Source organism: Marmota monax, unplaced genomic scaffold (genome assembly GCF_021218885.2).
Source record: "Marmota monax isolate L192 unplaced genomic scaffold, Marmota_monax_Labrador192_F-V1.1 WCK01_AAM20220418_F8-fsc00024, whole genome shotgun sequence".
NCBI lineage: Eukaryota > Metazoa > Chordata > Mammalia > Rodentia > Sciuridae > Marmota > Marmota monax.
Window position 1 is genome coordinate 7,225,133 of NW_026695224.1, and position 17,673 is coordinate 7,242,805.

At 31.6% G+C, this 17,673-nt stretch overlaps 1 protein-coding gene across 15 annotated transcripts in view; it reads left to right on the forward strand.

Moving 5' to 3' along the window:
* The window catches only part of Chd9 (chromodomain helicase DNA binding protein 9), a 248,012-nt gene that overhangs the window by 172,202 nt on the left and 58,137 nt on the right, over window positions 1–17,673 (forward strand). For all 15 annotated transcript variants that reach the window (XM_046434314.2, XM_046434318.2, XM_058575842.1 and 12 more), the window contains 8 exons: window positions 3,540–3,783; window positions 7,840–8,016; window positions 9,502–9,645; window positions 9,758–10,013; window positions 11,106–11,316; window positions 13,045–13,240; window positions 15,562–15,729; window positions 16,943–17,122. In XM_046434314.2, the coding sequence (XP_046290270.1) occupies window positions 3,540–3,783; window positions 7,840–8,016; window positions 9,502–9,645; window positions 9,758–10,013; window positions 11,106–11,316; window positions 13,045–13,240; window positions 15,562–15,729; window positions 16,943–17,122 (1,576 nt within the window). The remainder of the gene's footprint in view (window positions 1–3,539; window positions 3,784–7,839; window positions 8,017–9,501; window positions 9,646–9,757; window positions 10,014–11,105; window positions 11,317–13,044; window positions 13,241–15,561; window positions 15,730–16,942; window positions 17,123–17,673) is intronic.

Here is a 17,673-nt window from a genome sequence, read left to right on the forward strand (position 1 = left end):
CAGGAGGATCGAAAGTTTATAGCCAACCTTAGCATCTGTGCAAGACCTTGTGTCAAAATTTAAAAAAATGTTTAAAACCGGGTGGCTGGGGATGTGGGTCAGTGATTAAGTGCCCCTGGGTTTAATCCCTGGTGCCCCCCAAAAATAAATAAGGTGAATTTACCTTAGAAAAATATGTAAATTACAGTTTAAGATGTCAGCTACACTGCTTCCTTTTTTTTTTTTTTAATTTTTTTTTAGTTGTGGATGGATATTTATTTTATTTTTATGTGGTGCTGAGAATCGAACCCAGTGCCTCACACATGCTAGGCAAGCGCTCTACCACTGAGCCACAACCCCAGCCCCATACACTGCTTCCTTTAAGTGTGTGTCACTCAGAGTTACATTAATTAATAATTAAATTTTAAATAACTTTGCCAAGAGTCCTAAAACATCTGGTATGCTACAGGAAGTTTTACAGCTTATCCATTTATACTACTGTCTGTCTACAGTTGGTTTTAATTAGTGAATTGTAAGCACATTATATCTGTTATCAGTTAGATAGATCTCTGTTTTTAAATGTTTTCCATGAAGTATATTGTCAGCTATTAATAAAGAATAGAATATAAAAAGGAGTAACAAACTACCTCCTTGTTAATATTCTTCACAGTTTAGCAATTTCTTTATACAAAATAGCTCAAAATCTTTGTTTGTGTGGGTGTTTATCCATCTATGTGGTATAGAGGATTGAACCCAGGTCCTCATGCATGCTGAGCAAGCTGTCTACCACGGAGCTACATTCCCAGCCCTCTAGCCTCAAGGTTTTTTTGAGATGCAAAGAAAAACATGATATCATGTTTCAGAAAGAAGTATGGTAGTGTCCATGAAAGAGCAAATGAAGGCATTATTACTAGCAATATTTGATGACACTTTAATTCAAAGTCACTTTTCTGTGTTTTTTACTTATATTGTTTTTGGGTAGTTTCTCTTAGTAATTGTGAGTTATGGGACTCAGATGGAGTGAAGGATCCTATTATTCCACAGTTTTCTTTTCCCTGCTTTTATTTACTAAATATTAATCATTTTTATCAAGAATCATTTATGTAAATGAGGTAGCAATACTTTTTAAAACCCGTCTTCCGTTTTTTATTACTCCTATTTCCTACATTGCATATTTTAAACTTCCATCACTTCCTTCAAGTTCTTTGGCATAGTTTTGTTTTATTCACTTTCTGTATATGACTGCTTTGCAGATAAACCCAGGGAAAGTAGGAAAATTCTTGCCTCCCCTTATATTCAAAAGTGTCTCTACAGCTATTTTTTCCTCTAACCTCGTGTATTGGAAGGTAAAAGATCTTACCCTAGGACAAGGATGAATCATATTACCTCAGGTCTTGACATTCTGTTTCATCCAGTCTCTTCAGAGCTTCACTTCATTCATTAATCATTCTTCTATTTTATTTGTTCAAACCATCCCTGAAGACTATTTCTGTCTCTTCAATCTATGAACAAATTTGGTGCTAGCCTATCTATAGAAAGACAAAAAAAAAAAAAATGGTAAATCTCCTTTTGACTGTGCTCCTTCTTCTAGCTGCCTTGAACCCTCTTTGTAGCTTTCCAGGCAAATTCCTAGTAGAGTAATCTGCACACTCTCTCCCCCATTTTCTTTTCTCCATTTCTTTTTCAGCCTGTGATAGTATAGATTTTGTTTCTGACTCTTCCCAAAACTTAATTTTCTAATCCCAAGGATATTCTTTAGCCTTAACTTATTTTCTAATCCATTGGATAGAAATTGCCACTCCTTCCTTCTAAACCCTGAAAGCTTGCACACTGAAACTTTTATAGCTCTCCAATACCCTCTTTAACTGTTACTTTCAATAGTCTGCTGGTTCTTCTTCCCCTGTCATTTAGATGTTGTTTTTTGCTGTTTTGTCTTTAGTTATCTTCACATATTACATGTTTGTACTCCCTCAGAGATACTCTGTACTCTTCCCCATATGATTTAATTTACTACTTTATTCATACATACACACACACACACACACACACACATACTTATATCTTCTATGAATAAGGATACATACAGGTACACAAGTGTGTGTGTGTGTGTGTGTGTGTGTGTGTGTGGTGCCTGGGATCAAACACAAGACCTTGCACATGCTAGGCAAGTGTTATACAATTGAGCTATATACCTAGCCCTATTTACCAATAATATTTAATGGTCCCATATTTCTATCTCTAAAGCCTTGAATTCTGGGCCCACATTTCTGTTCATCTTCTGGTACCTGAATGTCCAACACAATTCTTTAAACATAGCAGATTTCTATTTCCTCTGTGTCAAACTTGTTTTTTCTCCATATTTTTTTATCTTGATTACTACTAATTCATTTTGTTACTATCATCCTATACCCTATACATTGAGTTATTTCCTAGGGCCAGTTCATCCTAACCCATAATTGACTCTGACATAATTTCTGGTAACTTAGTTTATTCTCCCTTTAGAATATAATTTCTATAATTTCTTCTCTATTATGATACTGAACCAGTTAATTTCCAACATCTCATCCCCTTACCCTTTTATATCCTCAGTATCACCCAAATAAAGTTTAAAATACAAACTTCATCTCATAGGGGTTTCCTTTAAGAATTTCTTTGCCTCCCACTGCATAAAAAAATAATGTCTAACCTCTTCTGTTTATGACACTACTTAGCTCACTTCGCTTTCCTTCCTTTACTTTCTGCTCTTAACCATATTAAATAACTTTTGGTCCCCGGTTTGTCTTTTTTGCCCTCTCCTGCTTTACTTTGATCTCTGGTAAAATCCTAATCGTAACTGACCTCCTTGCTGAAGAAGTTTCTTTTTTCATGTCTTCTAGATAGATTTTGGTTGTTTTCCCTCTGTGCTACCATAAGAAGTATTACTCTGATAGTCTTCACTGGCCACATAGCATAATCATCTATAGAGCTCATTTTAAAAATTAGAACTGACTATTCCGTACATATTAAAACATAATGTAAACGTGGTGGGGGGCTAAGTATCTGTTTTATTTCTTTTTCAAGCTTTGTAGGCTCTTCTAATGCACAGCTATGGTTGAAAATCAATACTATAGTTGTGCTTCTACAGTAGCACATTGCATGATTATTTATTTATGTATTTGCATGTTTGCTTCTCTAATAGATACAAGCCCCTGGAAGGCAGAGAACATGTTCTATTTCTTTTGTATTCCATCTTCTCATACTGTCCTGAGATAATAGAAGGTATTTAATAATGCTTCCTGAATAAATTATATAATATGCATTGCTCTTATATTTTCAGTTTTTAGAAAAATCAAACAGTTAATGGCGATATCTTTATTTTGGAGCTATAAAAATCTTTAATTTTCCCTTTGCAGGATTATAATAAAATTGTACTCTTGAGCTTATTCAGTACTTCAGCAACTTTTGTTTTTACAAGTGCAAATATTTTATTTAATCTTTTATTTTCATATGTTTATCTTTAAAACTTTGTAGTATACAGAAGAACCCAATGTATGCATGGATAATATATTTGTTTATTTCAGACGAAACTGCATTTTAGCAGATGAAATGGGTCTTGGCAAAACCATTCAATCAATTACATTCCTCTACGAAATCCTTCTGACTGGTATAAGAGGACCCTTCCTGATTATTGCACCACTTTCTACCATTGCAAACTGGGAGAGAGAATTTCGTACATGGACTGATATTAATGTTGTGGTTTATCATGGAAGCCTGATTAGCAGACAGATGATACAGCAATATGAGATGTACTTCAGGGACTCACAGGTGTGTTATTAATGCTTTTGCTTGTTAAACCATCAGGGTTGAAAAAGATAGGCATTACATACTTTCAAATTTAGCATAGATATTAATTGCATTTTAAAATCTTAGGTTAAGCTTATTTCTTCATTTTACTTATTTTACAATAAATTGTAACTGAAAACAATGACAAAAGGATTTAATCCTGTTTTCCTTTATAGTGAAATATGAAACATATACATATGCAGAAATTTGTAATCTTTAATATTTCAACTAGAATAATTTTTAAGTAATTTTTAAGTAATTATTGTTTGTATACATGTTAAATTTTTTCTAGAAATAACTGCCTCTTTGATCATTCTGTAGCTCTTTTTCTTCCTTTCTTTTTTTAATTTAAACATTCAATGAACACTATGACTTTAAATGGCTATTGAGGTGACATTATAAATTTTCTTTCATGTTCAGTGGATTTTGCTTTTAGACATTTTTTAAGTTTTTGAATGGTGAGTTGGAGGCACAGCTCAGTGTTAGAATATTGCTTGACATGTACAAAGCCCAGGCTGGGGTTGTGGCTCAGCGGTAGAGCGCTTGCCTAACACGATCAAGGGCCTGGGTTTGATCCTCAGCACCCCACACAAATAAACAAAATAAAACTATTGTGTCCAACTAAAAAATATTTTAAAAAAGAAAAAAAATGTACAAAGCCCTGAGTTTGATCCCAAGTGCTGGGGGGAAAAAATTGCTTAATTTGTTTTGTGTACTGATTCAAGCATACCTTCTCCTTAGAATTCATTATACCAGAACTTTAGTGATTAGCTGATGGTTTTCTCCTTTCCTATATCCTAGAGGCACATGTTCCATTTTTATTCAGCCACTTTTTTTCTTTTTTAATTTAAGCAAGTTTTTATTTGTTTTTAACATAATTTATATAAATTTCTCAACCAAGTATTTGACAATATAGGAAATGGTTAGTTGTTTTCTTAAGAATTTGATAATGACACCTTGTGCCTCTATAGCCATTTATTCTTTAAAAAGGGATTTTCTTTTTTTTAATATTTATTTTTTTAGTTGTACTTGGACACAATACCTTTATTCCATTCATTTATTTTTATGTGGTGCTGAGGATCGAACCCAGGGCCCCACGCATGGTAGGCGAGTGCTCTACCGCTGAGCCATAATCCCAGCCCTTTAAGAAAGGATTTTCTATTTTCCGTAAGTACAAAACTATAAAATAAAAAAGATTAAAACATAAGAAAGAATTTCCTACCAAGAAGACATGAAGTGTCAAGTTGTAATCTTCATTGTTCATACAAATCTTTTTGGATAAAAATCTTTAAGAATTTTGTGTCTTATTTCTTAATAAACATAATTTATTCCAAATTGTACTTTTTTAATTGGGAAAGGTTTATTGCCTGGCATTCTACCTCAATAGCCTCTAAATATCTTCTTTCTCTTTCATTCATTGTTCATTTTAAAAAGATCATTATAACATATGGCCAAATCATATATGGTAGAAGCTGGATTAAGATAATATACATAGACTTCTACTTTTGCCTCCTAATTGTAACTGACTTTCTACCATTTTGAGGCTTACAATGAATGAATTAACTGATTTTGTTCTAAAGTTTTGTAGTATCATAGAAATGATTTAGTTTCACTTTTTTTTACATAAGGCACAACTGAAAACTTGAGAACGTTTCTAAGAACATTTCAATTTTAATACATATATGATATGAATTTGATATAAAATTAAAGAATCAAACTGAAAGAGTTGATGTATGATAAATTAATATTTATTAAATATTATATTTTCTATGGTAAACATTATACCTTCTAGGATTAACTGAAAAGGTTTTAAATTTCAAAAGATGATGTCTTATATAATGTAATGATCTGTTCTTCAAATATAGAAATACTTTTTTAACAATTAAGTTTCACAGATACATTTTAGTATAACTCAATTGAATATTTTTTTTGTCAACTTATCAAATTGCTTGAAAACATTAGGAGTAAAACTAATATTTTCTAAATTTGCCCTGTGATTAGAAATAGTAATACTCATAACTACAAATATGTTTTGAGTATCACCATGTTCTAGATTATACTGAAAGTTTACCTGTATTCACTACATCTTTTCAATGGTAACCTTGTGAAATAGATATTATCTCCATTTTATACATGCAGATACTAAGCTATAAGGATGTTATGTAGATTGCCCCAAAAAACAAAAGTAAAACTGAGATTAGTATGCCCAAGTCTATCAGACTGAGAAACCAAATTTAATATATCCCAGGCTGTCAGATTTGTGTAAGTGTCATCAGTCTATACTTCATATTTTAATAATATTGTACCGGAGCTGTTATTCAACTGAGTGCCATTGTATGGAATCAATGTGAACTAACCTAAAAATTTAAAAACTTAATCAGAATGCATAATTGTTTTTAAGCTTTTCTTAGTTTTAATATCTATTAAGCTTATTAAGTATAAGCTTTCAATCTATTAAACTGTCTCTAATTAGATTCCTGAACTTCACGTTGTATTTCCACCTATTCCTTCTTATGTTCCCTTTATGGATTCCTCCTTGACCCCATATCTAACCTTTGGGGCAGTCCAGTATGTAGCCTTCAAACTCTTTTATATTGATACTCATTCCTTCAGAGATTTCATACATATGCAGGACAGTAAGCTATATCTGTATTGCTAGAAACTTCCAAATCACCAGCTCTAAACTCTTGCCTAAATTTCAGTCATATCCAAAAGCCTGCTTAACAACTCCATTTGGATATCTCTAATGGACATCTTAAACTTGTCTTGTACACAGCCAATATCATGAACATCCTCATGTTAGTAAATAGCAACATGAAATTCCAGTTGTACAAACTAAAACTTTTTTAGAGTCAAATTTGTGTCTTCTTTAATCTCACACCATATCTATCTCTTAAGAGATTCAGTTTATTCTGCGTTCAAAGATGTCTACATTTGAGTGCTTTATACCACCTCTAATGATGATTTTTCACTATGACAGCTTTTATGGTCTCTATGATCCTTTACTTGTGTGTTGTCATCACAACAGTTAAACTTTTTTCCCTGGAATCCCATCATAGCCTCTGCTTAAAGGAAGAGCCAATCTTGCCACAGTTTTTAAGTTCCTATTCTGTCTGCCTCTTCCTTTCTCCTTTCACTGGGTTTCAACTACACTTTCTTGCTGTGATCTGAGTATTTGGAAATATACAGGACCTTCACACTTGCTGCTTTACCAAGAATGGTTTTTCCTCCAGATCTCTGGATATCAACATGGCTTCCTTCCTAAACTTCAGATCTTTGTTCATATATCATTTCTTAGTAATGGTCTCCCAACCACCCTATGTAATATTGTAATGAGAACTTCTATCCCTATCATTTTTACTTCATATTCATGGTTTATTTTATACCTCTTCCCTTATTGTGTTCTAAATTTTTTTTAAAAAAATTGTTTGTCTTCTTACTGACTGTGTCCTGCATTAGGATCATTAATAACTGTAAGTTCCACCCTAACAATTAATTTTGTCTATTCTGTTAACTGCTTTATCTCCAACAACTAGAGCAAAGTCTGGCACATATACATTAAATAAATATTTGATGAATAAGCTATTTGGATGGCTAATTTTGATTTTCATTACTTATTTGCCATTATAAATTAGCCTCAGGGATGTAAATCCTTTCTTTCTTTTTTTTTTTTTTTTTGGAGGCAGGGTCTCACTAAGTTGCTGGGGCTGGCCTAGAACTTAGTCTTTCTGCCTCAGCCTCCCAAGTTGCTGGGATTACAGGTGTGCACCACTGCACCCTGCTGTTATTATAATTCTACAGGGAAGCACTTATTCAAATATAATTTCAAACAATATAAGTATGTAGGCATGCATTTTGAGAGTGATATCAGAAACAGCAATCTAATATAGTTTCAATGCTTAAATTTCTTTCAAGGGAATGTTTATATTTAAGTGGAAAATAATTCACAATAAATATCACTAGTTTACTTTTATGCCATTGGTCAGGAATAAAAAGTGTTCCTAGACATTCTAGAATGTTATATTTGATAATTTCCAGGGGCGCATTATTCGAGGAGCATACAGATTCCAAGCTATCATCACCACTTTTGAAATGATTCTTGGAGGCTGTGGAGAGCTTAATGCAATTGAATGGCGATGTGTAATTATTGATGAAGCACACAGGTTAAAAAATAAAAACTGTAAACTCCTAGAAGGTCTGAAGCTCATGAACCTGGTAAGTGTCCTATAAATTTTCTCTTTTTGTTGGGGGGAGACCTTCATTTCCTAGCTATATAGCGAAAGATCATGGACAAGGACAGTCAGAAAGGTAAATGCTAAAAATGAAATTTTTAAAAATTTTATACAGATGGCTGAATCCTATCTGTTATAATTGAGAAAATTTTTGCTTCAAATGGTAAAAATTGGGGGAAATCATATCAGTTTTCTTAGGCTTGAAAATTTTTAGTGTTTCACCAAAAAATTTTAGTAATTAATTTATTCAGTAACAGAAATAAATCTCTGTAGGTGTGTACGGTTAAAAAGAAAATAATGTCATAAATTTCAAGCTGCAAATTACTTACTGAAAAGCCCTTTCATCAAAGTTACTCAGTAATTTATGGTGAAGAGATAATGTTCCTATGCAATTCCACATGCTTAGCATTCATTGGTTATATTTAAAATGGTATTTCTTGTGTGTGTGTGTGTGTGTGTGTGTGTGTGTGTTTGTTGCTGGGGATTAAAGCCAGTCTTGCATGGGAGGCAAGCACTCTACCCACTAAGCTGTAAACCCAGACTCAAAATGGAATTTCTTAGTTACCTTCTTTGTAGTGTATTTAAAGCTTTCAAATAAACTAAGATCACATAATTATTGCATCAGTACTTGAATAAATAAATAAACATAATCACATGCAATAAAAATTGAAATGCTCCTTTTATATTCCCTCTCCACCTATGCCACCACCCATTTGACTCCTCTCTCCATTATTTAAAGTTAGATGTGTATCTTTCTGGCCATTTGCTATTGTATATATGTATATGCATATGTGCAGACATGTGTACACATATGTTTAATTTGCCAATTTAGAGGAGTTGTCAAATCAAAATTTAAATGATAATTTATACTATTATTTAAAATATTGTGTATATTTTTCTGTTCCTATTGTGTTCAAGTTTTAATGAACTTCTGCTTTGAAGCATATTCCAATTTCCCTTTACATTCTTGGATTGTAGCTTCCCTGATTTGATAATTTTTTCTGTGAGAGGTTAAATGATGATCATTCAAGTTACAAAGAGTGAACACTGTTTGGTATGTAAATTATTATACCAGCAATGATTAAGTACAAAATAAAAAAATCCCCCTTTTGTTCTTTGAAAATAATGGTTTATTTCTTTGAGATGATTTGAAATATGCATCTTCAAAAATGTGGAATTTTAAAAGATAGAAATTGGTAAAGATAGCATACAACAAAACATATTCCAAGACTTATGAAGAGGTCTTAAAATTTTTGTTTATTTATTTTTGGTTGAAGATCTGTGTTCCACAAAGATTTTATCATGTTTAGAAAAGTACATTGCTCAAGATTTGTGGGTAGAGATGTTTTATTGTTAATTCTTAAAAATTATGGTCAGAGAATACTTTCAAACATTTAATGCCCTAAATCAGCTTTCATTTAATTTTACTACTTTCTCATTTGAATGCAATTGTTCTTGCTTTGTATAGGAACACAAGGTGCTTTTGACTGGCACTCCTCTCCAAAATACAGTTGAAGAACTTTTCAGTCTTCTTCACTTTCTTGAACCCTTAAGGTTTCCTTCTGAATCAACATTTATGCAAGAATTTGGAGATCTGAAAACAGAGGAACAGGTATCCTACTGTTCTTTGTAAATAAGTACATCAAATCTCTTATTGTGATTATTTTATATATACAATTGAATGTGCTCTTGTGTCATATGTAATAAAATTATGTTTTATTTAGGTGCAAAAACTTCAAGCTATCCTGAAACCAATGATGTTGAGACGATTAAAAGAAGATGTTGAAAAGAAATTGGCACCTAAGGAAGAAACTATCATTGAAGTAGAACTTACTAACATTCAAAAAAAATACTACCGAGCTATTTTGGAGAAGAATTTTTCATTTTTGTCTAAAGGAGCAGGACAGACTAATGTACCTAACTTGGTCAACACCATGATGGAACTTAGAAAATGCTGTAATCATCCATATCTTATCAAAGGTAGCTAAATGAATTAGAACATCTACTTTTCTTTTGTCAAATATTAATGAACCATTTAACAGAACACCACTACAGTTATAGAGGCTATTAAGAGCTCTTCGTTCTACTATTCTGAGGAATCACAAGTGTTTCAGATTCATGGGCAAAGTGAACTACTACATTATAGTGTCTAACATTATCATACCAGGTTCCAAGAGCAGCAAGAGTTTGTTCAATTTGTTTAAGTGTGGAATTCTCCTAAAATTTAATCTTCCTCATGAATAAAGAGTAAAACCCATCTTTGAGCTTCTGTATATACACTTGTTTCCCTTGGTCTGTTTCTAATCCACATACTCCAGTTAGTAATTCAGTTTTTGTGGTACAATAATGATAGTTTTTAAGGTCTTGTCAAGTTCTCTACCAATGTTCTCTGTACCATGTTTGAGTCTTTTCATGTGTGTGTTCCTGTGAATATCCTACTCACCTACTTACTTTGCTTAAGGCAATCTCTCTCTCTCTCTCTCACAATCCCAGTATACTTTTATGGCTTAGCAAGGCTGAGGAAAGAAATGTTTATAGACCTTTAAATTCTGATCTAGATTCTTTGAAGGAAGTATACATGACGGACCAATAACATGACTTCCTTTTTACTTTTTCTTGTTTTCATGCCAGCAAGATTCCCATAGTCACATCTACAGCAATTATGATCACCCTTTGATGACCATTGTTATGATTTATGTTTAAATATTAGATTTTTTTTTTTAAAAATATGTATTTATTTACCTGGATCCAGACCATAGTTTTGTACATTCTTTTCCTAATGGCATTTATAAAGTATTTAGCAAACATAAATTCATACAAGCCATTATGCCAGGTTTCTGGAGAGGTGAAAACATGATTAAGACATTATCTGTCTTCTCAATGGCATTAACAGTTTGGTGTTGGTGGGATTTAGCCATAAACAAATAATTCTAATAAAAGCAATGTACTTGACATCAGAAAATAATGCTGTTACAGAAGCATGAAGGAACACTAAATGTGAGTTAAAATAAAAGCAATTGGGAATTGCCTGCATTTGTGCATTGTTGCTGTCTTTTCATATTTCTTTGACAGGTGCTGAGGAGAAAATACTTGGAGAATTTAGAGATACATATAATCCAGCTGCTACTGATTTTCATCTTCAAGCAATGATTCAGTCAGCTGGTAAATTGGTCCTTATTGATAAATTGCTTCCCAAAATGAAAGCAGGAGGTCATAAAGTGCTCATATTCTCTCAGATGGTACGCTGCCTTGATATTCTGGAGGACTATCTTATACATAAAAGGTAAGACATACTGTAATACATTTAATTATACTTTGTATTATGCTAAGTATATGTTATTAAGTCTTGTGAAAGGACCTAGGAATAATATATTTATTGTATTATAAACCTTATGGTGCTGACACTTTTAATGGATATGTAAGTTCATTTAAAAATATAATATTAAGTCCATTTATAAATGTATTTAAGACAATCATTTTCATTGGAAAAGGTATTTCAAGAGGCATTTGGATCTATTTTATTATTAGTAAATAGAAGCTTATTGCTTTGAGTTTTATCATATGCTCTATAAAATTGGAGCTTTAATCTAATTTCTTATTTTTTTAATGTAGGGTTTATTGTTTTGCTTTTTGCATTTATGACTATAAAATAGTCTTAACTATGGCTTTGTGTTTAGATAAATGGAATATTTACTGAATATTTTATCAGAATATTAGAGATTTAATTTGAAAACAACGTTTATTATAAAAGGGAATCAGATATTATAGCAATAGAGTTTAAATCTCTCTCAAGCAATTTTGACCTTTATATATTAGTAAAGATCAACACTGGTTTATATTATCAGAGATCATGTAGTTCATAGTTTATTTATTGTTAATTTTATCTTTCGTTTCCAGTTTCCTTCCTTCCTTCCTTCCTTCCTTCCTTCCTTCCTTCCTTTTTTTTTTTTTTTTCTTGTGCTGGGCATCCAACCCTGGACCTCTTTGCATAGTAAGCATGCACTGCACTTTACAGCTTAGCTATATCTCCACCTTTTAGTTCTATTTTTGTCAGTTTTCATTTCTGTAGCCTTATTCCAAAATATATATTGCTCTCAATTTTAGACCATGTAATTATAAGAACATTAAATTACAATATTCCTAAAACCAACTATTCTTATATTTTGTTGATTTTCTTACACAGTGAACTTTGTACAGAGATAAATTTGTACATATAAATTTGCATTATGATGAATTTAATCGACAGCCCTATGTTTCATTATCATCATAAGTAATGTTATTAGAAGTCACACCCCAATTTGCAGGTATTAGAGGTAATAGTGGAGCTGCTGCTAAAACTCTAGGAAATTGTATAGGGAAAGAACTGTCTCATACTAGAGAAGAGTGGCAAAAGTCACACATATGCCCATTGATTTCATAGCTCTTAAATTTTTATGTATTTTGTTCTTATTAATGTATTGCAGTTTTTTGAGTTTTGTATGTTAAATGGGGAAGGATAAAAGAAGTTAAAAGATCACTGCTTTAGAGTAATGACTGTAAAAACTCCTACAACATTCCAGTTCACCCTGAATAGATTATATAGTGTATAAGTAAGTATATCAGTTGATAAAGAAACATAGAATTTTGACCAAAAATATAAAGTCCTAGGTATATTGGATAGTTGGGTGAACTGTCATTACTTGTAAAAAAGCAATTTATGGTGATGTGAACAGTAATGTAGTTTTCATGAACTGTCTTTTGTTATTATAACTTTTCAAAATGGTATTTATTGTAATGCTATTTTATGTGCATATTCAGGAATGCAGACATTTGAATCTTTATATTAGTTTTTGTTTCCTCCTTACCATGTGCTTCTCAGCAAGAAGTATAAAGCCATAGAAACTAATTGGGATGATCTTTTTAATGTATAATTAAACATAATTTTGCAAGAAAACTGACTTTATCTTTAATAGAATGTGTCGTCCTTTTCATTATATTCATCTATCTAAATTTAGTCCATTTCATTTGATAGATATTTATATGAGCGAATCGATGGAAGAGTCAGAGGGAATCTTCGACAAGCTGCTATAGATCGATTTAGTAAACCTGATTCAGATCGATTTGTTTTTCTTCTGTGTACCCGAGCTGGTGGGTTGGGCATCAATTTAACTGCAGCTGATACATGTATAATTTTTGATTCTGATTGGAACCCTCAAAATGACCTTCAGGTAATAAATTCCTTGGCTAACAAGAAGCATAATAATTTAAAAATTCATATAATTGTATTTTTAGCAGTCCACATCTTTTGTTTTTATCCAACAGACTAATATTGTATGTTTTCCTAAGAAATATCTGCCACATAAAATAAGTGAAATTATTTTAATTTTTATTTCATGATTTTTTTGTCTCACCAACTTATAAAAAAGTATGCTGAGTTGAATACAGTATTTTCAATTCTATAAAATATTGGGTCAGGGATATACTTTAGTGGTGGATCACTTGTCTAGCATATACATGTCCCTGGGTTCAATCCCTAGTACTGCCAAAAATACAGAAGTTATATAAATTTGAGAGACCTTAAATAGATATCTTACTTGTAATAAAGTAACATAGAATTTTGGAAAATTTGCAAAATTTTGGAAAATTAAAATTTCAGGATTTTAGTTCAATAAAAATAAGTATTTGTCTTTATATCATCTATTCATCATAAAGTATGTATAAAATTGAGGAATAGAATAATGTTCCTTTTTATAAAAGACTGTAGAAAATGAAGGTATACATATGTTATGACTTGTAACAAGAACATTATCTAGAGTCGTCAAAATGGCTTAAAATTTGCAGAGGGTAAGCAAGCATTTAGGAGGAATATGAGATGAGAACAAATGATAAGAGAAATTCCTTATTGTTCAGGATAGTCTTAATTATATTGCAATTTATGTTGTGACTTTGTATATAAAATCAAATATGATAGTTATTGACATAACTGGCTCAATAGAATGTAAGGTTTACATTGCTCATTTATGTAACTATATAATTCAGTTCAAGATATCATGTGGTTATCCAACATTAATACAGATTAAACTAGGGCACATTCTTCCTGCAGAAGGCCAATTAATAAATATTTTCGGGTTTATGGACCATGTAAGATCTCTGTCTCACATTCTTTGTTTTTTTCACATGCCTTAAAATACGCAAAAGCCATTCTTAGTGGCCAGGCCAGATGTGTTCTACAGGCTGTATTGGCCAATCCCTAAATTGAATTCAAATCATGATTATTTGCCTTTACAATTTATTTATAGTTAAAACTGCCTTCAATTCCTGTGATAATAAAGTTAAAATAATAATGTCATATCATCGAACCTGAGGAGGAACTGGAAAATCTGTACCGACTTCCTCAATTTCTACCTCTCACTTGTTTTTTCTCATTTTCCACTATTATAGATCTAGTCTTTGTAAACTAATAGAAAGTTTTGATATTTTATATACTTTACATAGTACTAGAATAAAGTTGCCCATTTATAATTCTGAGTTCCAAATGGTACAAACTGGATATGAACAGAATAATGTTGTCAAAAAAAGACATAGATATTAGTACTTATAAATGTTCAAACCACAGTTTGTCATTTAATCTGAGTATAATTGGAATGTGATTAATATTTAAGAGAGACTATATATATTCTGTAGAACTTTTGGAGTCTAGACTTATCATGAAAACTTTTAAATTTAGTAGTAATTCAAGATAAAATATGAAGCTCCTATATAACCTTTGATATCTTCACTTTTTCTAATGTGAATATATTAATCAGTTCTTCCATAAAATAAAATTTAGATCTCCAGAGTTATCCAGCTTAAACATAAATATTTAGAAAAGATTGATAATTACATAGTAGAAAAAAATTAGAAATATTTAGGGTTAGATTTGAAGGCCTTAAAGTTTGAGTTGCCAACAATGAAAATTTCCATTTGTATGTTTTGTGTTCATTTCTAGAATTACAGATTGAGTATTTCTTATTGAAAATGCTTGAGACCAGATTGTTTTCGGTTTTAGATATTTTTGGATTTTGGAATATTTGCATATTTCTAATGAGATATCTTGAGTCCCTAAGTCTAAACACAAAATTCATTAATGTTCCAAAGATACCTTGAGGATAATCTTATAGAGTAATTTAGTGTGCCTGAATTTTTGATTGACATGTCTATTAGGTCAGGTGTGAAATTTTCCCCTGTGTCATTTGATTGATTGTCAAAAAGTACCAGATTTTGGAGCATTTTATTTTTCCAAATTAGGGGTGCTTAACTATACCCCAATGAAAACACAGTAATTCCCCATGGATTTATATTCTTTGTAGTATAATCTTAAATGTTAACTTAATGATGATTGTGGGATTATTTTTCATTCTATAAAGTTGTGTTTATTTCTAGAAAAAAGTTAGTTTAGTAGCTAATGTCTCTAAAAATTATCTTCTATTTTTATATTCCATATATTTGGTAGGCTGTTAAATGTGTTTTGTGAAGAAAATTGAATCTGTAACTTTTCATTTTTTTATAGGCCCAAGCTCGTTGCCACAGAATTGGTCAGAACAAAGCAGTTAAAGTCTACAGATTAGTTACTCGTAATTCATATGAGAGAGAGATGTTTGACCGAGCCAGTCTGAAATTGGGCCTAGATAAAGCTGTGTTACAGAGCATGAGTGGAAGAGAAAGTAATGTTGGTGGTGTATGTATATATATTTTTCACTTCAAGATTTTGTGTTAATTTTGTTTGTATTTAGTTTTACCTCAAGTAGTGTATCTATCAGTTTTGGTCCACAAGGACCACTAACAGGCTTCCAGAATAGAGCAATGTTTAGTTAATACTTTGAAGTCCTTTTTGGTCTGTCTATATAGCTTCAAAGCTTATGAATTCTAAGAATCTGTCTTCAAGATAAAAATGTTCTGATTTCTGCAGGGTGCAGTGGTGAATGCCCATAATCTCAGCAGCTTGGGAGGCTGAGGCAGGAGGATCACAAATTCAAAGCCAGCCTCCAGCAATTTAATGAGGCCCTCATCAACTTAATGAGATCATGTTTCAAAATATAAAAAATAAAAAGGGCTGGGGATATGACTCAGTAATTAAGTACCCCTGCGTTCAATCTTGGTACAAAATAAAAAAAAAAAGAATCTCATCCCTTTTTAGGATGTTTGTATGATGGCATAGCAAACTAGAATTTGTGAAATTTTCTGTGTTACTTATGTGAAGTTTTTCAAAAAATTTTAAATTTCGAACTTCTAGCTTTATCTTCATCTTGCTATAAGTAATGGGTTGTGGCTCAGTGGTAGAATGCTTGCCTAGCATGTGTGAGGCTCTCAGTTCGATTCTCAGCACTGCGTATAAATAAATAAATTAAGTAAAGATCTATTGTCAACAAAATATTCTTTTAAAAAGAATTTTGTCTAATATAAAATATTAGTACCATTGGCTTGGGAGGCTGAGGCAGGGGGATTGTGAGTTCAAAGCCAGCCTCAGCAAAGGTGATGTGCTAAGCCACTCAGTGAGATCTTGTCTCTAAATAAAATACAAAAAAGGACTGAGGATATGTCTCAGTTAGTTATGTGCCCCTGAGTTCTATTTCCAGTACCAAAAAAAAAAAAAAAAAAAAAAAAGAAAAGAAAAAAAATCAGTACTAAAAAGAACCTTGAGAGTTTACTTGTCCCTTAAACTTTGATTTAATTGCACCCTTTTGAAATCGGAGGTAATTGTTATTTTAAAACAGTCAAAGCTTTAAGAGTCAATAACTTACATATATTCTTTCCATGAATTCTCTCTCATTTGCATCCCAACCCAAATGCAAGTTAAATATATCTTCTCACAATTTTGACATTCTTTAGGGATACTTTTGCATTCTATAACTTTAAAAATACAGTTATTACCAGAATTCTTTTCCTTTTAGATTCAACAGCTTTCCAAAAAGGAAATAGAAGACCTGCTTCGAAGAGGTGCTTATGGTGCCATTATGGAAGAAGAAGATGAAGGCTCTAAATTCTGTGAAGAGGATATAGATCAGATTTTACTGCGTCGTACAAAAACGATTACAATTGAATCAGAAGGACGTGGGTCAACATTTGCCAAGGTAACAGTGAGTACTATATTTTTTAAACATAAGCAATGATGTTTGTGTCTCTTACTGAAAAATTTTAATGTCTCTTATTCAAAATCTGTAAATATAGTGAGTTATCTCAAAGTTATAAATAATATATCCCTTTCCTTCAGTTTTTCTGATCTTACATAAAATTTCACACGAACTCTTTGGAGCCAAATTGAAATACTTGCAACTACTTTTGCATATTATTCAGAATAGGACATTTGAAATCAAAAAACTTTAGAAACTAAAAAATATACCAGTGACAGCAAAATATAAGTAATAATGTAGGAGGTTAAATCAGCTTATATTAACCTTAATAATTAAAAGAACCTAAAGGAGAGGAAAGAATTCCTATTTCCTTTTAAATACTAAAATCTAATTTTGGGAGAATAAAATGAAGTTTCTTTCTTTAAAAGAAGAATTAATAACTATATGTTCAATTTGTAGGAAAAAAATTTCAGTTTACTAATATTCTTTACATATTTTATGTTTTATTCTTTCCTTGTTTCTTTTCTTTTCAACAAAGACATGTTAAACCT